Genomic DNA, 26937 nt, shown 5'->3' with positions numbered 1-26937 from the left:
AGAAACGACCAGCAATTAGATCTGAAACATTAGACCTTTGATAGATTTTAATATTTATAAGATCTTTACTAAGAAAGCAATCTGCAATATCTGCTCTTTGATACTGGATCAATGACTCAAGTCAACTTAAAAAAAATATTGTGCAATTTCACACAACACTTTAGCTGAAATCAGAACAAAGTCTGTTTAGATTAAGGATGTGTTGTATTTTGTTAGTTAAATGACAAAGCTGCATCATACATGAGGCTGAATAAGATGTTGAACAGTGTAGCCTTGTGTGTTGTTGTTAGGCTCACCACACTAGACACACTCATGTCCCAAAGTATCTTTTTTTTTTTTTTTTACTGCGTGTGTGTGTGTATAAGAGAGAGACAAAGACCTGTAAAGTCTCAGCGAGCAGCATTTCCACTCTTCTGCAAGCAAGTGTGTCCACCATGCGTGCCAGCACACGGAAGGGTGTGTTCAACAACTTGTCCACATAAAGCATAAGCAGAGCTCCAGACTGGCTCAGATGAATGCCCTCCAGACACTGTAGAGTCTTCTTCAGCATCACCGGCTACACAGAGAGAGTGTACATTAAATTGTTGAAATATAGACAAAGAGAGAGAGAGAGAGAGAGAGAGAGAAAATGAAGAGATGGCTGATTGTTGGGTGTGTGTTTGTGTTTATTACGTACAGTCGAGAGATTGTCACAGCGAGACTGGATGGCCTGAATGAAGAGGCCACTGGCTGCAGAATTACGATGCACCGCACTGATGAAGTCCTGCACGGGCGGTTCATGGGACAGGCTGATCAAATCCCTCACATGGTTTACAGTCAGCCACGTCAGATGTTCCGAATCATGCAGGTTCTGACACTGAGATACATTTAGAAAAGAGAACGAGAAAGACGAGTTAGAGTGCTTAGGTTTTATTTAGCTTTTGTGTTTTCATATTTCTAACCAATGGTTCAAATAGGTCAAACAGTATGTGTGTGTGTGTGTGTGTGTTAGACACCAAAAAATCTGGACAAAAAAGGACCTTTACACAGTCGATCTATAAAAACCAGTTAAATCATTCTCACCACATAGTCACAGAAGAGAATAAGCGCTCCTCGGCGAACTATCTCCCTGTTACACATGGCGTGCTTTCCCTCGGGTCTTTGCTCTTCATCCTCTCCAGACGAGTGAGGGCTTAACAACTTGGTGCTGGATAAACTGTGCCTCCTAAAGACAAAAAAAGAAAAAAAAGATTAGAAATGATGAGCAACTCAAGAATAACTTGAAGTTAGACTTTGTAGCATCACATGGATCTTAATACTTCATTATAATCAGTCACTCACTGTACTCAGTCTTCAATCACACTATGGGCAATTTGGCAAAACCAATCCGCATAATCTGCATGTCTTTAGACTATGGAAGGACTACCTGGAGGAAACCCACCAAGCATGGGGAGAACATGCAAACCCATGCAGAACTGAGGCGCGAATCGAACCTTCCTCACTGGAGATGCAAGGCCACACTGCTTACCCCTAACACCACCGTGCTTCCCAAAAATACTTCAATCAATCTAAACAATAATAATTTGAAAGATCACAATACCTGGGAGTTTGGTGCACTTCAGACCACCAGGTGTAATTAGTGTAGTTGATGATGAGGAGCACCTGGCACCAGAGCAGCACCAGTGATGGGTGTGTTGTGATGAGCTGCACCACCAGAGCATTAAGCCCTTCCAGGGTGTAAAAATTTGCCGCTTCAGGCCCCTCCACTTTGAGCAGCCGGCTGCCTGCAGCCGTAATGCGGCGGAACATTCCTGACAGCATAATGTAGGAAGATGCAAGTGATGATGGAACAAGTCATATATGCAAAAGAAAATTGAAAAAAAATTGAGAAATTAGCTCTTTATGTACCTGATTTGAAGATGTGGATGAGACACATAAGGAGCGTGCCCAACTGCTGGCAGTAGAAGGTGTGTTGCTGCTCAGTCATATCCACTTTTACCTGCTTACTGGAGATTTCATCCAACACCACACCTACCAGCTGCAGAAGGAACCTGAAGGAAGGAAAGAGAGTGTGTGTGAGAGATAGAGAGAGGAATAAATTAAGGAAAATCAGATTCAAACAGGATAAAAAAACGAGTAGTCTCACCTGGCGAATGTCTCTTCAGGTAAAAAGCGCTGTGGCTCTCCATTGGTCTCTACATCAGCAGTGGGTGGGGCAGTTGGTGAGGAGGAATCGTTGCTGTGGAGACTGCAGATGGCGGAACAGGACAGGAGATATGGAGACAGAGATAGCTCTTGGATGCGACACAGAATGATGTCCTCTGTTGACTGGGAGATCAAGACACGTAAGATGGCCAGAATCCCAGACACCCACAACTGCACTGTGCCAACTGACACCTACAGCGGGAACAAAAGAGCATCATGCAATCAGGACAGCATTCAGGTAATCAAAAGACAGAAATGCCAAAACGTAACAATGAATTCAGGCATAAAACCTACAGATGACGTACTACGGATTTAACATATAAAAGATATGACATACGGTGGAACATTTGATGTTTATCAAGCAGGTTAATTTGGGACAAAAACATGTAACTGGGCAATTAAACAGTTGATTAGCAAAACAGCAGATGTATTATGTGGCTACAAAACCAAATTTCATTTGCATCTAAAATCACCTTATGAAGTGTTGCAATAAATCACTGTTCTAATAAACTGCATAATAGAATTCTAAATATGTTAAACAGCTTCTGGTATTAACATGTAGCAGCTCGTCTTTGGACTGTGGGAGGAAACCGGAGTACCCGTAAGAAACCCACCAAGCACAGGGAAAACATGCAAACTCCACACACACAGACCCTAAGGCAGGACTCGAACCCTCGACCATGGAGGCCCCTCATGTCCTGCATCATCATGCCGCCCCATACCACACATATTTAACTATTAATTTACAACTAATGTACTGTTCGCATGGGTTAAGTATTATCTGGGGACCTCGTGTGATTTAGAAATTACCCCTTCACATTTGGGTTTAATGTGGCACATTCACACAGGATAAGTGAACCCATATGCAGACTGTGTGTAAGGCAGAGAGAGAATTTATGGATGTCCGGTTAGATAGATAAAAAAATAATAATAAATAAATAAATAAATAAATAAATAAATATGACCGATATGACCCAGCACACAAAATAGTTTCTCCAACGCAGCCTCCATTCTTCATGGAAGATGGATAAAAAGGTGCGTAGGAAACAAAAACCTTGAAAAATTGATATACGACTTACTACCAAATACTGGCCCAATCACAGACCTGCTTGGTGTCTGGCGAAATATGGTAGGTAATTTGTAAAGGAATTTTTACTTTACAAATTACAGATGGCTGATTTGCATTGGGATTAAGATCAGAGACAACCACCGCAATTATTACAAATCACACAAGGTCCTTAGGTAATACTAGTATGTGCAAATAGGACATAAAAGTGAGTAACAAATACCAACATGAAAAACAGGCTATAAGATAACATGGATATTGTAATGGAGCACACTGACCATTGTAGACGGTGTGACAAACATGCTCTTGAGGAGCATGTCCACTGGTCTCAATGAAGACGGTGCCACTGTCTCAAAGAGTGTGTTCAGCACTCCTAATGCTTCAGGAGAATCCAGGTGCATCTGTAACGCACATAGAAACAAAACTCTTCAAATGTGTCACTAATAGATAATTAACAAACAACTAAATTGTTAAGAACTACTTACCTGTTGTTTACCAATCATTGGCAGGATAATGTCAGCAATCTGCCGTGACAGCCTCTTCCATTTATCTTCATTCTCCTTATGACACTGCTGCAGGACCAGGATAAACATCTCCAACACCTACAAACACACACACGATGCTTCCATCAGAACACAGTTCAGCGCATCATAGTACAGTAGTGCATATCGTGTTCGCTCTAGAGTGCAGTGCTACCTGGTGATGCTGTATAAGCCGTAGCAGCATGGACACCACCACCTCTTTCTGAGTTTCCAGCTCTTTGCCTGCATCAGCCTTATTGGAGCCGCGCAGCACGAAAAGATCGTGCACTATGGGCTGCAGGGCGGGTATTGCTGAAACACAATGCCAAACACACTAAACTCAAAAACAATTCAAAGTAAATAGATCTTGCCTGTCTTAATAAACTACAGTGGATTAATTTCATTAATGATGTAACAACACATTTTGGCAAGCGGTATGTTTCAGAAAGGGCATCACGCACCATGGGTGACCGCTTTTCTGCCGCTAGCCATGATGCCGTCACACAGCTGAATAATCTTTGGAATGCTGATGATCTGTTTGGAGTGATACCGCTCATAGGACAGGAGCACCAGGAAGAAGAAAATATTGGGAATGATTGCCTCGGAATCCCTGTGACAGTGAGAGAAAGAAAAAAAGAAATAAAAACATGAAGTAATGAGCACGCTATAAGTAGTTTAGAGAATCTTGACGTGTAACCCCAGACCACCAGGAGCAGATCTCTAATGTCGCATTTCCAATGAGGTTTTCTTTCTCGTCTGGAGCAGCATCAAAATTATATATATATAAAAAAATTATAATAATAATTTGAATGATTAACAGGAATATGACTGAACTCGACTATATTTTTACATTAAACATTAACATTTTAAAAAGATATCAATTAATCTTTCCTTATGGCACGACCTTTATATTGGAACGTAAATATACAGTATTCATTAAATGTTTTCATTCATATATTTTATTGCTCGCAATTACAATTGGTGTTCAAGTCAAATCTTAAATACTTGTGATGAAATTTTTGGGGAATAAAAGTGTAAAACTAATTGACATTTACAGAAGACTTCGAGTACAGTACAGTAATAAGACTCTTTGGAAAACATTTTAAACATTTGAGTAGTGCTAACATTTTAAAGAAAGGCAACATGCTCGTGGCGGCACGGTGGTGTAGTGGTTAGCACTGTCGCCTTGCACCTCCAGGGTCTGGGTTCGATACCCGGCCAGGCTCGATTCCCGTCTCTGTGTGCATAGAGTTTGCCTTTTTTTCCGGGTACTCCGGTTTTCTCCCACTGTCCAAAGATATACAGGTTAGGCTAATTGGCATTCTCAAATTGCCCGTAATGTGTGAGCCCTGCAACGGATTGGCACCCTGTCCAGGGTATACCCCGCCTCGTGCCCTTACTTAGAATGGTAGAAGTGGCTTCCCACAAAAATAGACTAGGCATGTAATTTGATTTCTGGGAATCTTCGTAAACAGTACACTAGGTATAAACACAATGATTAGACAGCGATTTACTCTGGCGACCTGATCACGGACAAAACGCAGCGCTTCTGCTTATGGGGGAAATAGGGGTTGTGTAAATAGTTATTTTAACCAAGGGCATTTTTGTAAACCAAGAACATTAGTAGAAGCTTGGTAGGTATACAAAGGTATAGTTTTACAAAGTATTTAGCACATTTTTATACTATTTTGCCACTACAGCTTACCTGAACTGCCCCACCTCAATATATTCAAACTGCTTCAGCACAAAACCAATGAACACCTGAAAAACACAAGGAAGCAGCTGTAAACATTCTGCTAGGGAAACGTTTACTATTTTCTTACCACAATTGCCCTCATGTTTGTCACTTGATGGTTGCTATTACAGTACTGCACGTTAGGCTAATGTTATTATACGGCTAAAGCTCAGTCTCACAACACAAAAACATGATGTACAGGGCATTGACTACTGAAAAGCAATACAACCTCACTCATACTGATGCACTGAATTATTTTAACACATAGCGTAACCTACATTTTAAATCAAAACTGTCATATATATATATATATATATATATATATATATATATAAAGTAATCAGTGTACAGCTTGTATAATGGTGTAAAGTTGATGTCCCCTCAAAATAACTTAACACACAGCCATTAATGTCTGAACTGCTGGCAACAAAAGTGAGTACCCCTAAATGAAAATGTTCAAACTGTGCCCAGTGTTAATATTTTGTGTGGCCACCATTATTTTCCAGCACTGCCTTAACACTCTTGGGCATGGAGTTCACTAAAGCTTCACGGTTGCCACGGGAATCCTCTTCCACTCCTCCTTGATCAAGTCACGAAGCTGGTGGATGTTAGACACCTTGCGCTTCTTCACCTTCCATTTGAGGATGCTCAATAGGGTTTAGGTCTGGAGACATGCTTGGCCAGTCCAGCACCTTTACCCTCAGTTTCTTCAGCAAGGCAGTGGTTGTCTTGGAAGTGTGTTTGGGGTCATTATCATGTTGGAATACTGCTTTACGGCCCAGTGTCTGAAGGCAGGGGATCATACTCTTCTTTAGTATGGCACAGTACATGTTGGCATTCATGGTTCCCTCAATGAACTGTAGTTCCCGAGTGCCGGCAGCACTCATGCAGCCCCAAACCATGACACTCCCACCACCATGCTTGATTGTAGGCAAGACACATCTGTCTTTGTACGCCACACACGCTTGACACCATCTGAACCAAATAAGTTTATTTTGGTCTCATCAGACCACAGGATGTGGTTCCAGTATTCCATGTCCTTAGTCTGCTTGTCTTCAGCAAACTGTTTGCGGGCTTTCTTGTGCACCATCTTTGGAAGAGGCTTTCTTCTGGCACGACAGCCATGCAGACCAATTTGATGCAGTGTGCGGCATATGGTTTGAGCACTGACAGGCTGGCTCCCCATCCCTTCAAACTCTGCAGCAATGCTGGCAGCACTCACACGTCTATTTTTAAAAGCCAACCTCTGGACATGACGCTGAACACGTGCACTCAACTTCTTTGGTCTATCATGGCGGGGCCTGTTCTGAGTGGAACCGGTCCTTTTAAACCGCTGTATGGTCTTAGCCACCGTGTTGCAGCTCAGTTTCAGGGTGTTAGCAATCTTCTTATACACCTAGGCCATCTTTGTGTAGAGCAATAATTTTTTCTTTCAGATCCTCAGAGAATTCTTTGCCATGAGGTGCCATGTTAAACGTATAGTGACCAGTATGAGAGTGTGATAGCGATAACACCAAATTTAACACACCTGCTCCCCAAGGACACCTGAGACCTTGTAACACTAACAGAGTGACATGACAACGGGAAGGGAAAATGGCTAATTGGGCACAATTTGGGCATTTAAATTTAGGGTGTACTCACTTTTGTTGTCAGCAGTTCAGACATTAATAGCTGTGTGTTGAGTTATTTTAAGGGGACATCAACTTTACACCATTATACAAGCTCTACACTGATTACTTTACATTCTATCAGAGTTTCATATCTTTAGCGTTGTCCCTTGAAAAGATATAATAAAATATTTACAAAAATGAAAGGGGTGTACTCACTTTTGTGAGATACTGTATAACTTTTTTTTTACATAAATAAGTTTAGGACAAGAGTATGCTGATAAAAATGATCAAGCACTCCTTACTTGCTAGCAAGATTAACCACGAACTAAAACATGTACAAAAATCTTTGCATACCAGTTTTCTTAACAGGCACCAGTTGACCCAAATGTCTGATTCAGGGTTCAGTACTTTATAATCTTTACTGTTTTAGATAAAGCTTTGACTCACCTGGTCAGAGTCGAGCAGGCAGTAGTTGACGCGGAGCTGCACTAGCTGAGCGAGCAGGTCCAGCACTTGCCTCTGCAGGGCCACACAGGTGCTGGTGGTATACTGCTTTAATGCTTTGATCACCAGCGGCTCAAACAGACGGATGTGATTGTGGATGGCATTCTTAAACATAGGACACAAGTCAGTCATACATCAAAATTATTGTATGGGTAGAAATATAAAATTAAAACCCCTGAGTGGTTAAGGGAACAATGGATTTCAATTTAATCAGTCAAGGGGAAATATATTAGACAGCCAGTTAATAGCTCCGTTCTTAAAGCTGATGCATTTAAGGCAGAAAAATTGTAAGGACCTGAGTCACTTTGGACAAATTGGTCTTGTGAGGAGTTCCCAATACGTAGTGGTTAGTACTTAGCAAAAGTGGTACCAAAAAGAATGACAACTGCTGAACCTGTGACAGGAACATTGGCGTCTACACCCACCTCAAATCATAAAAGACTTATTGCTTAGAAGATCTACTGCTAACATTTTGGAGTCAAATACACTAGCAAACACCTTTAGAGGTCTTGTGAAGTCAGTGCCGATCAGTCAGAGCTGTTTCCATGACACAAGGGGGCCGACAAAATATTAGGCGGATTGATTTAGTGTTATGGCTATACAGTATATCAGGGGTGTTCAAGTCAAGCCAGGACTTTGGATTGTGCAGAAAAACAGAACCCAGTTCTAAAAGTATCTAATATTCATTTCGCTATATAAATTGCAAGGTCAAGATTGTGTGGGAAATGTGGCAATAACGCCCACCCAAGTTCCTATAATGTGCAAATGGTGTTCCTGAATGTTTGTGTGCACAGTTCTGACAAAGTGACTTGTCTTTTTCACAAAGTTATCCATCGATTTGTGAGGATCATTCTACTTGCTAAACGTTCACAGGAACAACTGCAGTGAGCTCCAAGCCACCTTGGCCAGGATCATCATTCATGGGTGTACAGTCTGCCTTACAATGTTTGCACTCAACTTACTGTACTTTCCTTAAAGTCTTCTGTAAATGTCAATCAGTTTTATACTTTCTATCAGAAAAAAGTCCTGTTTAGAGCTGAACTCGATATATAGAGAGGCCCATAAAGTACACATAAAAAAAAAAGGCTGTACCACATTATAAGTATATAACAAATATTAAGTAAGGACAAATACGAGATTAAAACAATTATTATGGTTGCCTAAAAAGATAATCAATACAATCTTTGTGCTGCTTTACCTTGTCTCCTCGATGACGTGTCACATTAGTGATACTTGACCTCAGCTGATTAGAGACTTTCTGCATTACATCAAACCACCTGTAGGTGTATACATACAACATTTATACACATACATACTAGAAAACACATGCAAATCCTTCAGTGTGTGTGTTTACTCACCCTGATGTGTCCTGCTCATGATCAGCTTGCACCATGTTCCTTAAACTGGCATCTGCGAGAGCCTGGGTAAAGTGGGTATATGGCGCCATGAAGCAATAATGATAGAGGCCTGGACGCAGGCTAGTCGAGCCTAGACGCAGGGCTTTCCCCTGGGAGCGGCACGGGTGTAAGGAGCTCCCGTCGTACTGAGAGGCTAGATTAGTCCCAAACAGGGTCTTAAGTAGCTGAGGGAGAAAGAGTAAGGTTCAGAAGAAAAAACACAGTGCTTTCACATGTTACACTATGAGGTGGGTACAATATATCTGAGTGTGTAAGGCAGAGCAAATGCCATACCTGTTGGACACACACTGTGGCTAGAGTGGGTTCCCGTGAGAAACAGGCCTTCAGATAACCCAGGATTTCCTCCACACACTGAATGCAAAGACAGAAAGAGTCAACTCTTGTTCTTTTTACTCATTAACAGATCGCATAGAAAAAAGTGAGGAAGAAAACACAATGTGACATGAAAATAGCCAAGGACAGGTTGGTGTGAACTGCAATTATTGGTACCTCACCTAAATACCAGCAGAGTAGAAAGTGTTTAATTTCACTTTGACGACAGCAATTTGTAAACAATTACCACTGACCATTTATTATTTAGGATTCATTATAAAACTGTATCTGTTTATAAATATATTTCATTTTGTGGAATGTCCAAGAAACAAATTAGTTCTTGTGAACCTAAATGTAATTACAGCTGTCCACAGCTGTTTCATCACTTTCGCTAGAAATTAATAAGACAAAAATATGAGACATGTCATTCTACAACAACCTGACAAAACACAATATGCCTTATTTCAGACATTCTAAGGAAACATAAAGGAACAGCTTTACCTATGGCTTACAAAGCAACTGTGCAGACCCTTTATTGTAAATAAAACTATTTATCATAGAAAGAAAAAAAAACTTCATTGTATTAATAATGTTTTTTTTGTTACGGTTTGTCATTAAACTTAGATTACTAAAGTATATCTCTATTCTTCAACCTAACATTCTGTAATTCCGGAACTGATATAAAAAAAAAATTAAATATCAATCCATTCTAAAATCCCTTTTTGAGGAATTTGTTTCCATATCTCTATGACAATGAGATCCACAATTAAGTTTAGTTTCAAAGCTCCTATGGAAGTTACCACAGCAGGGAATGCAACTGTGAGCACTTCCTGTTTCAAAGAAGTACCTTCCCCATTATATGTCAATTGGGCAAATTTGGGCACCTTTTGCACCACAGGGGTACAAACTTATACCCTCTTGCGGGGTATGTTATGACAGAAACGCCAGAATCTGTCAAAGTTGGTCTCAATGTTAAGTCTATGGGATTTTTGGGGCCCCTGATCTGTTATTCTGCACCGTAAAAAGGTGACAGCTTGACTTAAGCGTTGAATAAACTCAAAACAGCCTCTCTCTGTCGGTTTCATCTTTTATAATCATTTAAATGTTTACTGACAGATTATGAACCCATAAACTTTCACTGTTTAAGTATGTTTTCTTCAAACAAGTTTTCCCCTTAATAGAGAACAATTTCAAAACTCTTGTCTGCAGACGAAGATGAGTTTGAGGTTATTAGGGTGAAAAGTGCTGGCGTATTCCAACATGCAAAGCAATTATATTAACATCACAATTAGTCATACTTTGCCAATGTCATGAAGGGTAGCCAGCTCCAACAGCTGGGACAGAACATCGAGTGCAGACCGCAGAAAGCTGCCAAATTTCTCACTGGTGTTGTGGAGGTCAAGTGTTACCTTGAAAACAGCCAAAGTCAAACATGACATAAACTATTCATTGCAAGATATTTTTTTTCCATTAGAAAGCACTGGTGTCCTTCTGAGGTCATACAACCTTCAGATGAAATAACCAGCACGTCAGATACTAAGCTGTCTCACTTTGTAGTTAGCATGAGTGGCCTTGAGCACGTCGTAAAGCTTCAGATAGGGAGGGAGGTGATAAAAGCTGCCCACGGATGTGGATTTGCTTGCTGGAGCTGTGCTTGTGTTGTCCGCTGCTCTGCCTGTGAAAAGCAAAGAAGGATACCAGGATTCAGATCTCAACAGTAAACACACCTCCTAATGTTTTGACATTTTACTTGGCACAATACAATTACTCATGACTTAAAATTTAATGTAGATAAACAGTTTCTTATCAGACCAACAAAGTCAAATCCACATACAGTAGGACCTGGGCCACTGAAACAGACTTAATGATCATGCTATTTGAATTGGTATTTTCAAAATAAGTGACTTAAACGTGTCTAATTTACCTAATTTAATTTATGAATATTAAGAACATTACTCAATCATGGATTTCAGGATGTCAATGCCTAGATGTCCTCAGATTAAGAAGTTGATACATTATATTTCCAAAAGTATTCACTCGCCTGCCTTTACATGCATTTGAACTTGAGTAACATTGAATTCTTATTCCATAGGGTTTAATATGATGTTGGCCCACCCTTTGTAGCTACAACAGTTCATTCAGCAAGAAAATTTGTGAGGTCAGATACTGATGTTGGACGAGAAGGCCTGGCTCGCAGTCTCCGCTCTAATTCAACCCAAAGGTGTGTGCACAGTCATACTGGAACAGGAAGGAGCCGTCTCAAACTGTTCTCACATAGTTGGGAGCATGAAAGTGTGTGGGTTTGCTAAAACATTAAGAGTTCCTTTCAGTGGAACTAAGGAGCCGAGTCCAACTCCTGAAAAACAACCGCACATCATAATCCCACCTTCACCAAACTTTACAATGCAGTCAGACAAGTTCCGTTCTCCTGGCAGAACCCAGACTCGTCCATTGGATTGCTAGACTGAGAAACGTGATTCGTCACTCCAGAGAACATGTCTCCACTCTCTACACTCTACCACTTCATCCGATGTTTCACATAACAGTTGATAATGGAAGGCTTAGATACAGCTGCTCTATGAAGCTCTCTATGTGCTGATCTTCGAATCGAATCCGAAGGCCACAAAAAGGTTTGTAGCTATTGACTCGGCAGAAAGTTGGCGACCTAAGTATCTGTGATTTTCGTGGCCTACCACTGCGTGGTTGACCTTTTGACCTGATCGCTTCCACTGTTATAATACCACTAACAGCTGACTGTGAAATATTTATTCGCAAGGGAATTTCACAACTGGACTTATTGTACTGTGCATTATATGACTGTACCACGTTGGAAATCACTGAGCTCCTGACAGCGACCCATTCTTTCATTAAGGTTAGTATAAGTGGTCTGCATGCTTAGGTGCTTGATTTTACATACCTGTAACCATGGAAGTGATTGGAACACCTGAATTTAATGATTTAGATAAGTGAGTGAATAGCAGTGAATATCTTTGGCAATATGATGTACATTGATCACTAGCAGTTCATTCAAGCTCCAAAAAAATAAAATAAAAATAAGGGTCATGGGTAATCTCTGCTTACCGGCATTAGCCTCTCCTCCTTTCTTTGGGCTCATGGGTGTGTTGCTGGGTTCAGTCGCGTCCTTCTCTTTGCCTTTTCGCCTGATCGGACTCAGAGATGGTGTGTTGGTCAGCGATGGCAATGAAGCCTTTATTTAAAAAGAAAATAATAATTAATTTAAATAGTTTAATGGTTTCATACAGATGCACAAGATACAAATGCAAACAATTTATTTATAAAACTACAGTAGAACTCTTCTGCTCAAGACCATCTTAACATAATGCAGTACCTTCACAGCAGGACCTGGGGAAGTGTCCTCCAGCACATGTGCACAGATGTTGAGGACCTTCAGTAAGTGTGAAAACAACTGCTCTGCCATGGCAACTAGGGAACGGTCACTCAGAGCAGGCCATGCCTCTTCCTGTTTGGAGGGCACAGAGCTGGAGTCTTCCTCACTACCCCATGGGCTTTTCATGCACTTTGGTGCAGCAGCTTAAGTTTCAGAATGAAAGCAGGACATAGACAGGTAAAGTCATGAAAACAAAAACCAACAAGAAAGTTATTTTAAATATTACACTACTGATGCAAATTTAAAGTAACAGGATTTAAGGTTTTATATTCGTACATTACCAAACTTCTTTTTATTTATCATGGTTTGATGGTGTTTGACACATCTGAGCTGACTATTTCTACTAGCCACTCCTAACACATTAAAATAACAGAAATGTCAGAGTACTTAGAAGATCAGGACCTTTTGACTCAATAGTGTGTGTTTTCTTTGAGGATTATTTTTGTATGCTCTATACCCTTACGTTCAAGTCAAACCAGGACATTGAGCAGAATAACACAACACAGCTATGAGAGTGTCAACTACCTTAATTCCTCTATATAATCCACCTGTGACACTTATGCACTTATCCCAGAATTTCACTAGTGCTAGGTGGAACATTTTCTCACCATGCCAGTGCCATGCTTGGACTGACTGCTTCATGTCTTAAATGCAGGCCTCCCAGGAACTCCTTTAATGTATTAAACATGGAAGAAATCACTTGGAGCTCCAAATAATGTGGCAACAATGCCCACTCAATGTGTTCCTGTAAAGTGTGAGCAGCTTTCCTGAATGATTGTTTGGACAGTTTGCACAAACAGATTTGTCTCTTCCCCAAAGTTACCCATCGACTTTCAATAAAAAGCCATTCTGCTCCAAGCCATCTCGGTCAGGATCATTCTTCGAGTGTGTACGGTCTTCCTTTAAATGTTTGCACCATTCAGAGCTATTACTAAAGCTAAGAGTCACATCATCACACTTTGCTTGAAGTCTTCTGTAAATGTCAATCGGTTTTACGCCTTAATTCCTGAGAAATTTCAAGTCCTGGTCTGACTTAAACTTGTGCAATGCCCAGATCAAAGCAAAAATTTCTCAAAGTAAATGTGAACCAGCAATATTCGTTGTGATAGCATTAAATAATTAATTTTCTGATCAAACCAAAATTTCATGACTGTGACAGCCTGAGGCAGGTTCGCACCAGCAAGCAGATTTGCAGCCAGCATCAAGGCATCCTGATGGGAAGACAGGTCCAATGGAAACCAGGCGGAGGAAAGCAGAGACAAAACCATGCTGGCCACGCCGACAATCAGTGACCTGCGACTGTCTTCACTGCTGCCACTCTGGCTCTGAGACAGACTAAAGAGACAAAGCACAGATATACAGGTTAAGCTTTAACAGGTTAAGTGTTAACAAGATACTGTGTAAAATAAGCATGATGTGCATACGTTTCTCAGGTGTTTAGGCACTAGCCCTTTTCACACAGAACTGTAATAAGACCCACTGAATAGTGCACTTTCCCCTTGCGTTTCACAACACAAGTCCACAAATTGAGCACTCCACAGTGTTTTGTGTTCAAGCACAAGCCGGACACTAGGCGTGACATTTATCACAACAGCATGTCAACTGTCAACTGCACTTAAAACACTTTGTTTTTTTTTAATGCGGTCTCAAGCTTAGATGATCCTTCAGTTAATTTTTCTAATGTGTAGTGCGTACATCTGATCCAACCTATATAAGATATCTGTGGTTTAGCTGTTATTTAAATTTCCCGATGGCGTGCCGCAAACTTCACATGCATTAAGACATCAGACCCATTCTGCAATAAGGGGCTCTCCCTTTTCACATAGATCTCTTCTCGTTTCATGCCTTAATCTCGGAAGAATTTTCGTCACAAGTCCTGGTTTGACTTGAACGCTGCCATATACTAGTATTAGTAAAAGTTGATCGGTTATTGTCACTCTAAATGCATTTCATCTTATTAAAGAACTATCTAGCCATGAGGTAATTTTACAGTTAAACAATACCCAAGGAATTGTTTAACCCGGTATAAGTGACCAGCACCTATAATTGTAACATTAAATGAAGTAAACAACCATGTATTGGTCACCAAGTTATTAAATAACAAAGTATTTACAAATATTTTCAAAGTAGTTTTTTATCAATGTTTGGCACACAGCCCTAGTTACACATGTCTTGAAGACATGGCATGACAATGATTTTGGTAAAGGAGGGATGCTCATAATTAGAGTAAACATTTACTTCTGTATAAGGAACTACAATTTATGCACGATTCAACTCATTGTCCAGGAGATACAGTACACACACTGCGCCTACCTGTAAGAGCGTGCTTGGGTGCGGTACTGGCTGGAACGGCCATAGTGGAACACAGAGGCACTGACAAATCCACAGTGCCAGCCTGTGCTCCAGTTGCACACTGGGAAAGCGAAGGATAGCAGACATAGTGCCTCACAGCAACCAAACTGAATGAACAGAGGAAAGAAAATACAATCGATGTCCCAAATTGCATGTATATTTAAAGAATTTATAAAGGAACTTAAAACTCGGCCATCTCAAGCTTACAGTCAGCGCTCTAGAGGTGGAGGAGGTGAGCGCGTGAGAGATGGCAGTGATGACCCGAGAAAGGTTGTTCTCCACTGTTACATCTGACACACCCGGCGACAGATTGTACCCTCGGTATGTCCTGTTAGAAAGCACATGTGTTGCACTAGTCATTTTGGGAAAAAAAAAAAAAGGCAGATTTAACACTTTCCACAACTGATTATTACAGTACAGTTTATCTTGTATTATGTCGCTTTGAAATATTATAGCAATGTCTTAGATGTAATAGTCATGTTATATAGTGTTTTTACCGTGTGATAGTGCTGACAGTAAACTGAGATGGCGGCTGGGTCTCATGCATTAGAAGCTGCAAGTAAACACTGCTTTGATCGCGTGCAATGGCCACCACTGGATCTGCCTGAGCCTGGTCACAATCGTAAAACAACCTAGACACCAGTCTGGAAAGAGGAACAAACGAAACTAAGGTTTTTGATTTCAACTTGAACAAATGGTCAGAAAAATTAAAATCCCCATTGCATACAAAGATTGTTAGTATCCCACTGATAGTAGACTGCATCTGACAACTGAAATAAAAAAATCATGTAAAACAGCCAGCCAGACAGCAAACAACAGCTTGGGTTCTTCTTGGGTTTATGGACTCTAATCATAAATACTATCAAACTCCAAATAAGTTATTACAATCCCAGAATGGAGTTCATCTTCAGTTAAAGTCTTAAAATTTCACAAAACTAAGTACATTCACCCTAGTTTCTTGTAATATTTGTATAGTGTTCATGTAGCAATTGCCACTTTCATAGCAGAAACAAAAAGTGAGTTAATGCACCGAATGTTCGGCAACCGAAATTATTCGGCCGAAAATAGGCAAAAAAGCACTTTCGGTGTAAGTAAAAAGGCCAAAGAGTGAGAGGCGCGCGCTTTATGCAGCAAACATGTCAGCAGTGTGGAAGCACTTTAAAGTGTCAGAGATAGAGGCAAAAACATCCGTTTGCAGATACTGTTCTGCTAAATTGTTCAGAGGGTGTGTATCTGCAAAAACGTACAACACTTTAAGTTTAATTTATCACTTAAAATCAAGACACCCCGAACATCATGCAGAGTACGAGAAAGACACGGCGGCTACGGCAACAGCAGCAGCGAATCCACATTTTTTGCGCTATTTAATGCACATTTGTTGTTGTAGACATACAGAGTTACATTCTTTTAACAGTCAGTTATAGCCCTAACATAGGCTATTCAAGAAAGGGGGGCTTCAAAGATGGCCAAATAAAAATATTTTTTTATTTTACTAATTTATTTATTTTAAGTTATATTGTGCTTTGTTTGTATAATATCTGCTGGAATGTAAAAAAAAATGTTCAGTTAAATAAATATTTTAAAATTGTATTTTTTTTATTTGATTAATTTTTCTAAAAAAGCAATATATTAAATAATTAATATAAATTGGCAAAAAAAAAAAAAAAAAAAAGTATAAGGTACACCTGTGGGCAGTATAAGGTACACCTGTGCACTACTCATGATGTCAGATCAGCATCTTGATGTGGCACACCTGTGAGGTGGGATTGATTATCTCAGCAAAGCAGAAGTGCTCACTATCACACATTTAGACTGATTTGTGAACAATGTTTGAGAGAAATGGTAATATTGTGTATCTGGAATGAATTTTAGATCTAGAGAAATAAAAATGATCAGTAATATTTATTTATGTACATGTGAACTTGTGATTTATAAATAATGTCTATTGTAAAATGAGTCATGCTGGTTGTCGTTCTTAAAAAGTGGGTGGAAAAAAACAGTTTGTCAAACACAGCTACAGTATCAGCTATTCATATGGTGCCAGGTGATTCCCTAAGGCACAAGATTTAGTTTTTCCTCCATTTTTGCATAAAAAAATCTGTAAAAGGGATGATTTAAACTCTGGAATTCTAGTAGGTTGGTAAATTTTCAGAAAAGAAAAATAAATAAATAAATAAATAAATAAATAAGTCTTATGTTTGGTCAGAGAAATCCTTCCAGCCACTTGTTTGGATTTGTTCATTTGCACAGACCTGAGAAACTCTTCATTCATATTTAAATCTCAGTTCTGCACTTTGAATGTATTTATCATATAAATAGTAACTGTCCTGTCCCTGTATCACTTGTTACTGTAGGGTGTTATAGGTGCTTACCTTGAAACAATAGAAGCCGCAACATGTCGTACACGAGGATCATCGTCACCGAGAAGGTAAAGGACTACGTCATTTATTATCCTGTCCTGCAGACGCAACAACTGACAAATAGATAGAATACAGGAACATATATTAAACTTTGCCTCTGTTCGAAAGTGAACTCATCATTGGTGAAATCATTCGCTGGCTGCACATTAACAACAGAGAAGTTGGTCTAGAGAAGTCTAGAAATACAGTCTGACACCCTTGGTATACTGCATGCGTGGAGAATAAACGTACAGAATAAACTCGACACTCCCGGAGTGAAAAGAACTGTTTAAGCCTTACCCCAGTGTAATGATGCTCCCCTCTGTGCAACTTCTCTGTATTCCTCTCTAGGAAGCACACCAACCTGCAATCAAGAGTAGTGTGTACAATATTATTCAGGACGGCATGATTAGCCTCATAAACTGCAATACAAGAGGTGTTTTATACTTTGTGCCCACAAAGCCTTTCAAAACAAAAGAATGGGCATTTTAAGCTTCATTCACCCTGCGGAGACACATAGTGAGCATAAAGAGAAAAAAAATGCATTTTGAGGCCATTTCTTCCAACACTAAGTTAGCACAAAGTGCTACAATTCATTCCCACGTTTTGCCGAGTTTGTATGCACGAGATCCCGAGATCTCCTTAACGTTGTAAATTCCCGTTAAAGTAAAAGGGCAAAGCTCAGCAAAAAGGCCAGCACCACTGAGCATGCTTGAGGAGTGACGACTCTCCATGGCTGTTGGCATATTACAGCTCACCATCAAACACACACCACACCGTTATAAAAGGCATAGAGAAGTTCAATCGGGTGCCCTCGAATGGCTCACTTATTGTGCTCGCTCTAATCCTCTTCCTTAGTGTAATAAAGTGTTCAGTGTATCAAAATATGCCCTTGAATTGTATTCACTTCTCTCTATGCCAACTCAGGGGGTCTCTGGTCTGCCATAGTATTAAACTAGGCTTGTTTTAATTTTTGTTCGGTTTGCATTTTTTTTCTTATTTTAACCAATCTGTTATTGTTGTTGAGAAAAATTGAAGAAGCTTTCTCAGAGATCTCCATTTTAACTTAATATAAGATTATTTATTCAACATATTTATTCATTTTAAATGTTTCATAAAACCCTGTCTTTGCATTTTGATAAGAGCATGTTTTAATAAAGCCATGCTTGTTTATATAAAAGATATGATATAAACCAATTTATTAATAGCATGATTAACAAAGCTACTGTATGTTAACCTTAGACTTGTCTTACCGAAAGTCCACTTCTGCCAGGGTTTCGAGCAGCTCATTACGGACCAGCCAATAAGAGCAATCCCTTAACGTCAAGAGGTCAATGAGGAGCTGCAGACCCAGCTCACTGAAACTGCTGCTGCACAGAGCCATGATGCAGTGCTGAAATGACAAACACACACCAAAACACACACTGGAGTCTAGCGGAAATTACTTTTTATTTTGATATTTATGTGAAGGTGATTAGGCTGCGTTGCCACGATTCTTACCCTCACAGCCGAACAGGCCATCTTGCACGTCACTGAGGACTCATCCTTCAGACTGCGCTGGAGCAAAGGTACAATGTCTTCCAGAGACACTTTGTTTCCTGAGACACCAAGTAAAAAAAAAGGAAGACAAGTGATGACTGATGTTGTATATAACTGTTTTCGATTATACTGAGAACGCAACAAAAGTATATGAAATATTTAGTTATTAATACATCAGGGCTGTACACAAACTGAAAATCTATATCTTTTTATATCTGTGCTAATGTAGAACTCGCAACATGTGATCTTCAATGTGGTCTTCATGATGTAGTTCAAAGCCTTCTTCTTTTATCAACATAGTCTATTTTCACTTCGCTTAACTGTTTCTTTACCCATAATGCTCTTCAACGGGTTGCTGATAGTGGCGGCAGTCAGACTTCTAGCCAAAAAGGGAAATGCAGCAGTGCTTCAGTTCTTTTCAGCTCTTACCTCATTATCTGTCCAATCAGCTCAAATTCCTAAGTTTCAACTTTCATGCTGATACCCCTACAGTATCATGCTTATCATCTCTAAGCTTTCTAACGAGCTGAGCCTCTACTGTGACTCTATTCAACCATGCTGCTTAACTGCATTTTTTACAGGAATTTCAAGCCAAACATTTTGTTTCTTCTTTTTCTACTTAGTCTGATTAACATCCATCAGTGCTGAAAAAGGCGAGCAAAAAAAGTGATGTGCTGCTACTAACAATGAAACATGACCATTATCCCTTAACATCAACTTCTCAATGAAACTACAATACCAAACAGCAAATAAACACTAAATACATTTACGTATAAACATTAAAAAATTTTACAGCGTGGAGTTTTCCTTTTACCTGTGCAGTTTGTCCCAATTAAAAAAAATTTCCCTAAAATTTTTATTTATTTGTTGATTTTGTTATTTATTTTCAACTGCAACAAATTTTTTCATCTCCGCAATTCTCACCAGTGGTGCTGTGGAGGCGTGTGAGCCAAGACTCGGTACTGAAGCGAGTTTTGAGCAGGATGGCTTGGATCAAAGCTCCACATAGTATGGCTGTAGCTCCTCTAATCTGAGGATCGCCGTGCTCGATGTACTGCAGGACGTCACTGATGTACTGCTGCTCTGTTAACAAAAGACAGCACTTACTTTGTCACTTAAATGAGAGCAAATGAAGCTGGATAAATCATTCAAGACTGAATGGTGAGTCAATCTGCTGTGGAGCGACATGCCTCAATCTTTTGAAGTCAATCGGTATGTGCCCCTACTGTGCAGCATTATAACAACAGGTATGTTTACATGGATCATAATATTCCACTCATAATTAGAACAATAGACCAACGGGAACAAAAAGGCATCATGTAAACACCTCAGCCGAAACAGTGACACGATCAGAAAGAGAGGCATGGTGCAAACCTTTGTACCATGTAAATAAATATATGCTTTCTGCAGATGCTTGCCCCACGGGAGGTTACATTAGGTTGTATGACGAGTTTCCAGGATTTAAATTTTGCTCCCCTTGCTGATCGGTAAGCTAGGAGGACATGTCTCTCCTATCTGTCTTTAATTCATTCACTGTGTCTCTGGCTGAGGAAGCAGCACTGATTGGGTTTTCCATTTTATACACAGTACAGCATCTACACAATCGTGGATGAGAATGAATTCTTCTAATCATAATGCAGAAGGTAGGAATCATCAGAAAACGTGTGAAGATAACCTAACCTCACAGTGGGAAAGAAATGCTTCTTCCTTTCTTATATATTCAATTTAATTATATATGTCAAAAAAGTTATAGTCTAACTATTTAATCCTTTGAACATATAAACATACATTATATAAGATTGGCATCCATGCAAATAGTCAAGATGAAATCAGTAATCAAACAGATTTCAATCGGATTGATGAAATATTAGTGAAGTGAACATGATTAGACATTGAAAACAAATCCAAAAAAAGTTTGGTTAAAAATGTGTCACTAGGATTTATCACAATGTCCTAGATGACACAGAAAAAGACAAAAAATGTAAAATTTTATTTGTAAGGTGACAGCTCCAACAAATTAATCAATATAACAGGGAAAATAATACATAACATATAGAATATAATATAAATGCAGTCTACATATACATAGAATAAAATATACTGCATATTTTAGTGTCTTACCATCTGCCTGCTGTCCATCCAAGGGCTGCAGGTAGAGTCTGTTAAAAAACGTTTCAGGAAGGAGAGCTGCTGCTGCACCCACACAACTGACAGCTAGAGCCTTCACACTCACACGGACCTCTTTATCAGGAACCAGCCCTACAAACATACATGCGTCAAAATAAAATGTCACTAAAACACTTTACGACCAAAATCTCTTTTGCAAAACATGCATCTATGAAGAAAGTGGGAAGTGATGTTCCTACAGTTCTTACCGTTTCTTTGGCCGCTGAGCAGGAAGGAGGCAGACAGCAGCCGCACACAGTGCACCAGAGGCGCCTCTGCAGGATCAGTGTAATGTCCAATGTCCCCTTTAATCCTAGACAGCTACGACACAGATAAAACACATAAAAATGTAAACACATTTACTGCATAAGTGTGCTTTTTTTGTGCAAATAAATAAAAGGAGATAGTGTAGATAATTTTAAATGAATGACAAATTGGGAGAGGCAAATACTTTTTTTTTTTACTATGAATATATCAAGCCTTGAAATATAATAAGCCATGCATGCACGGAACGGAGCTTGTTTAGGTGCTGTTTAAAGTTAGTGTGGCATGAAATAATTTTCCTCAATATATAATTCGGCGTTTACAAGTGATGCAATTTATCCGCCATACATCAGTAGCAGTCGATATTCATCTGGCTGACCAGCATCAGGCGTTCAATCAACAGCATGTTCACTGATGCTAGTGGCCAGTTATCAGTTGCATTGCATGTAGGCTATACAGTAAGTTGTGTTGGTTATTTGCATTGTGACTCGGACATTAGTTTACCTAGACGTATTTTCAGGAAGCATCCAATAGGTGGTGCTATAATACCTCCCATTAAAAATTTAACACATTTCACACGGGCGTTAAAATCGAGCGTTTTTCTTGCGTTCGTAGTGTTCGTAGCGTCCGGTGAGCACGGATCAAGCGGCGAGTGTTTTCTACATGTAGGAGTCAATGAGTGTTCACACGGCTTTGGTGACGTGTGTTTGTCTGGCTGCGTGTTTATACGGCATTAAAAAAAACGTTGCATGAAGCTTTTTCTTGCCATTCAAAACCCAACGAACGCAAGGAAAACGCTTCTAGTTCGTTTTCTTCTTGTTCATTTTACACTTCGGAGGACCGGATATATCCCATGATCCTACATGCTATACATAGGGAAATGCGGAAAAGGGCAAAATAAAAAATATCCAGTTCCTGACACTGCCCCCACAAGGCTGTATATAAGGTTAAAAAATAATTTTTCACAAAATAAATCTTTCATGTAAAGGAATGGTTTATATCTGTATATTAAAAGGTGTTTTTTTTTTTGTTTATTTGTTAATTTAATGAAAATTTCTTTATTTCTCTGAGACGTATGGAGAGAAAAAAAAACGCTGGTATCAGGATTGGTTATTATGCAAATTATTTTTAAACATCGGTATCAGCTGAAAAATATCATAACCAGTCTATCCTTAGTGTTAGCATATGTTACAATTTTAATATGACAAATTTATGATTTAAACTACTTGTATTTTACTTCTATTCTCCACTTTATATTTTGGTTTGATTAAATATGTAAAAAACAAACCAGATTACTACCAAAATATATATGTATAAAAAATCAGATATACAAGTCCGGTAATCTTAATTACAAAATATATAAAGTTGGTGGTATAAATACAGTGGCTTGCAAAAGTATTCGGCCCCCTTGAACTTTTCCACATTTTGTCACATTACAGTCACAAGCATGAATTAATTTTATTGGAATTCCACTTGAAAGACCAATACAAAGTGGGTTACACGTGAGAAGTGGAATGAAAATCATACATGATTCAAAATAATGTGCGTAATTATTCAGTCCCCTGAGTCAATACTTTGTAGAACCACCTTTTGCTGCAATTACAGCTGCCAGTCTTTTAGGGTATGTCTCTACCAGCTTTGCACATCTAGAGACTGAAATCCTTGCCCATACTTCTTTGCAAAACAGCTCCAGCTCAGTCAGATTAGATGGACAGCGTTTGTGAACAGCAGTTTTCAGATCTTGCCACAGATTCTCGATTGGATTTAGATCTGGATTTGGACTGGGCCATTCTAACACATGGATATGTTTTGTTTTAAACCATTCCATTGTTGCCCTGACTTTATGTTTAGGGTCGTTGTCCTGCTGGAAGGTGAACCTCCGCCCCAGTCTCAAGTCTTTTGCAGACTCCAAGAGGTTTTCTTTCAAGATTGCCCTGTATTTGGATCCATCCATCTTCCCATCAACTCTGACCAGCTTCCCTGTCCCTGCTGAAGAGAGGCACCCCCAGAGCATGATGCTGCCACCACCATATTTGACAGTGGGGATGGTGTGTTCAAAGTGATGTGCAGTGTTTTCGGCCACACATAGCGTTTTGCATTTTGGCCAAAAAGTTTCATTTGGTCTCATCTGACCAGAGCACCTTCTTCCACATGTCTGCTGTGTCCCCCACATAGCTTGTGGCAAACTGCAAACAAGACTTCTTATGTTTTTCTGTCAACAATAGCTTCCTTCTTGCCACTCTTCCATAAAGGCCAACTTTGTGCAGTGCACGACTAATAGTTGTCCTATGGACAGATTCTCCCACCTGAGCTGTAGAGCTCTGCAGCTCGTCCAGAGTCACCAGGGGCCTCTTAGCTGCATTCCTGATCTCTCCTTGTTTGGCCTGTGAGTTTAGGTGGACGGCCTTGTCTTGGTAGGTTTACAGTTGTGTCATACTCCTTCCATTTCTGAATGATCGCTTGAACAGTGCTCCATGGGATGGTCAAGGCTTTGGAAATCTTTTTGTAGATTGCTAAGACTGTAGACTCCTAAGCCTGCTTTAAAGTTCTCAATAACTTTATCCCTGACCTGACCTGGTGTGTTCTTTGGACTTCATGGTGTTGTTGCTCCCAATATTCTCTTAGACAACCTCTGAAGCCGTCACAGAGCAGCTGTATTTGTACTGACATTAGATTACACACAGGTGCACTCTATTTAGTCATTAGCACTCATCAGGCAATGTCTATGGGCAACTGACTGCACTCAGACCAAAGGGGGCTGAATAATTACGCACACCCCACTTTTCAGTTATTTATTTGTAAAAAATGTTTGGAATCATGTATGATTTTCGTTCCACTTCTCAAGTGTACACCACTTTTTATTGGTCTTTCACGTGGAATTTAAATGAAATTGATTCATGTTTGTGGCTGTAATGTGACAAAATGTGGAAATGTTAAAGGGAGCCAAATACTTTTGCAAGCCACTGTAGGCACCGTGATAATATGAGACCAAGCAATACATATCAAGACTATTGCTATATGCTAATGCTATATATCACATCTTTTTCGCCATGGGTAAATTAAAGTTTGATTTTAGTTTGATTCTATTATTGTACTATTTTTGTGGTTTAACCTTGTTATCGAGGTCCACTGGCTCCAGAACCTCATCCTTTGGTACAAAGCGGTCCACACTGCTATCAGAAGCTTGTCTGTTGTGGCCTTTACCCTCCAGCAGGTGAGGCTTACTCAGTGCTGCAAACAAATATGGACAAACCACACATTTAACTATTTAAAAGAGAGCACGACAGTTTATACAGGTTTGCAGCCAATATCAAATCAGATCAAATTATATTGAACCAGAATTAAACTACCAGAATCAGATGGTGAGTAGTAAATAGTTTTTTTAAGGTACATGTATAGTTAAAACCATATAAGGCTTTAGAAATGCATCAACATGGCCACGATTCTTAGCTAGGGGTATATTGTCTGAATGTGCATATTGCATAAATGTGGTTTTTACCCAGCACAGAGTGAGCCAAGGATTCTGAAGCTTCATCAGCAGCAGGAGCCACTCCCTCCTCTTCTTCATCTTGCAAAGTGCCGATCTGCATTCCCGAGTACTGACTGTCACTGCCATCCAGCACCTACAGACGCGGACACACACAGACACCATAAAGAACAAAGAACTTTCTTTGACCTATTTGTCTTTCACTAAAAGACAAATAGGCTAAAAACACACTCATAAAGAAATCATTCATAACACAAAAACTGACAGACATACATAATAATTTCTTATAATAAAGAATCAAAATGTTGCAGTTTACAAATGACTATGAAAGACCAAACAAATGGAATCAATGCAAATATTCAGGCAAGAACTATATACTTTGTATATAAACCAATGCATATGCTATATCCTCTCTCTTTTTTTAATTGGGAAAAATACAGGGGGGCGTTCAAGTCAAAATGGGATTTGTGATGAAATTTCTTGTGAATTAATGTGTAAAACCGCATGACATTTACAAAAGACTTCAAGTACAGTATGGTGACATTTAAATGATGCAATAGGATGCATAACGTCTGTAAATGATGACCCCGGCCGAGGTGGCTCAATGCCCAGTGCAGTTGTTCTTGTGAACATTTAGCAAGAGGAACGCTTAAGGGAAAACTTGTCACCTAGTTGTGGAAGAGACGCATCTGTCTGTGGGAACTGTACTCAGAAACATTCACAAACACTACTTGCAAATTACAGTAACTCTGGATATTTTTGCCAAATCCACCATACAGTCCTGACCCCGCTCCAGGCCATTTCCACATGTTTGGGCCATTAAATGAGTTCCTGGGAGGCCAGCATTTCAGGTGTGAAACAAGGAGTCTGATCATACTGGGAGGACTTTCTACCTTGATGGTATCCAAGCCCTAGTGAAACACTAGAAGAGTGCATTAGTGCACCAGAGGTTTATATAGATAAATTAAGTTTTCACTCTTACAACTGTGTTCTGCACAATCAAAAGTGTCCCTGTTTGACTTGAACACTCCTGATAGTTACAAAAAGATAAATGCAATGAATGATAATTTAGAAACTGACAAACAAACCTAAAAAAAATGCAAAAACATGCATCTCGGTTTCTAGCATCCCAATAGCCAAGAAAGAAGAGCTCATCATCATGCTTTTTGCTGAAGATCAGAATTAAAAGTATAGAGTGTTACTTCTCAACTCATCTTTTAAGGAGAAAATTGTTAAAAAAAAAAAAATACATTTGACTGACTTTGTGTGCAATTTGTGCGTGCATGAGGAGGAAATATTTCTATTGAAAAATGCAGATGAGCTCAGACAGGAGGATGGGAAGATTAAGACATATCCCTCATTCTGCCACCTGCTGACCTTGTCACTACTGCTAGCGAAGGAGACGGCAGAAGAGGAAGAAGAAGATATGGAAGAGGAGGTGGAAGAGGAGGCTGTGTAGGATGAAGAGGTCTCGCTGTCGGAGTGGAAGGAAGTGTATCTTACGAGCTCGGCGCAGTCTGAAGGCGTCACGGCTGAATCTGGGCCCTCCGTGGTTGTCTGGGAGCTGTCGCTAGGAGGTGACGATGACCCCGCCCCCACTGAAGAAGGATTGGTCTCAGAGTACAAGTCGGTGGTGGCGCCCATGGCCCTGGCAGCACTGCTAGAGCTGCGGCTCAGTATGTCTTCGTCTTCCTCGTCGGGTGTATCCGGTCCACCGCCTTGTTCTGATGATGCACTCAGGTCGACAGAGTCTCCTGGCTGCAGGGCATGCTGGGAAGAGCGCGGCTGCTCGGTGATGATGTCAGCCTGACTAAGAGAGGACACGCCTGATGAGGAGGGGGCATCGCTGGAGCTCTCTCCTCCCACTGAGGCTGCAGGTGTTCGACAAATAATCAGAAAAATAATGTAGTTATGCTTTACATAATGTAAGGATTGATAAAAGAACATTTTTAGCATTGTAACACCGGGCTG

General features: G+C 39.9%; 1 protein-coding gene across 6 annotated transcripts in view; it reads right to left on the bottom strand.

Moving 5' to 3' along the window:
- htt (huntingtin) overlaps window positions 1–26937 on the bottom strand; it is a 52962-nt gene that overhangs the window by 15296 nt on the left and 10729 nt on the right. For 3 of the 6 annotated variants that reach the window (XM_053501701.1, XM_053501702.1, XM_053501704.1), the window contains 33 exons: window positions 26470–26837; window positions 24979–25102; window positions 24592–24710; window positions 21425–21536; window positions 21171–21308; window positions 19974–20132; window positions 19011–19108; window positions 18764–18903; window positions 17811–17874; window positions 17484–17584; window positions 15609–15755; window positions 15319–15463; window positions 15073–15218; window positions 13937–14094; window positions 12700–12902; window positions 12432–12558; window positions 10901–11025; window positions 10649–10759; window positions 9312–9389; window positions 8979–9202; window positions 8819–8897; window positions 7564–7725; window positions 5477–5532; window positions 4233–4381; window positions 3947–4083; window positions 3736–3852; window positions 3529–3651; window positions 2126–2376; window positions 1888–2030; window positions 1580–1790; window positions 1063–1204; window positions 677–856; window positions 380–556 (listed from right to left, as the gene is read on the bottom strand). In XM_053501701.1, the coding sequence (XP_053357676.1) occupies window positions 380–556; window positions 677–856; window positions 1063–1204; window positions 1580–1790; window positions 1888–2030; window positions 2126–2376; window positions 3529–3651; window positions 3736–3852; window positions 3947–4083; window positions 4233–4381; window positions 5477–5532; window positions 7564–7725; window positions 8819–8897; window positions 8979–9202; window positions 9312–9389; window positions 10649–10759; window positions 10901–11025; window positions 12432–12558; window positions 12700–12902; window positions 13937–14094; window positions 15073–15218; window positions 15319–15463; window positions 15609–15755; window positions 17484–17584; window positions 17811–17874; window positions 18764–18903; window positions 19011–19108; window positions 19974–20132; window positions 21171–21308; window positions 21425–21536; window positions 24592–24710; window positions 24979–25102; window positions 26470–26837 (4814 nt within the window). The remainder of the gene's footprint in view (window positions 1–379; window positions 557–676; window positions 857–1062; window positions 1205–1579; window positions 1791–1887; window positions 2031–2125; window positions 2377–3528; window positions 3652–3735; window positions 3853–3946; window positions 4084–4232; window positions 4382–5476; window positions 5533–7563; window positions 7726–8818; window positions 8898–8978; window positions 9203–9311; window positions 9390–10648; window positions 10760–10900; window positions 11026–12431; window positions 12559–12699; window positions 12903–13936; window positions 14095–15072; window positions 15219–15318; window positions 15464–15608; window positions 15756–17483; window positions 17585–17810; window positions 17875–18763; window positions 18904–19010; window positions 19109–19973; window positions 20133–21170; window positions 21309–21424; window positions 21537–24591; window positions 24711–24978; window positions 25103–26469; window positions 26838–26937) is intronic. The other 3 variants (XM_053501703.1, XM_053501706.1, XM_053501705.1) reach the window with 1 other exon arrangement.

Source organism: Clarias gariepinus, chromosome 8 (genome assembly GCF_024256425.1).
Source record: "Clarias gariepinus isolate MV-2021 ecotype Netherlands chromosome 8, CGAR_prim_01v2, whole genome shotgun sequence".
In the NCBI taxonomy this organism is placed as follows: Eukaryota; Metazoa; Chordata; class Actinopteri; order Siluriformes; family Clariidae; genus Clarias; species Clarias gariepinus.
This window is presented reverse-complemented; position numbering and strand designations above follow the sequence as displayed.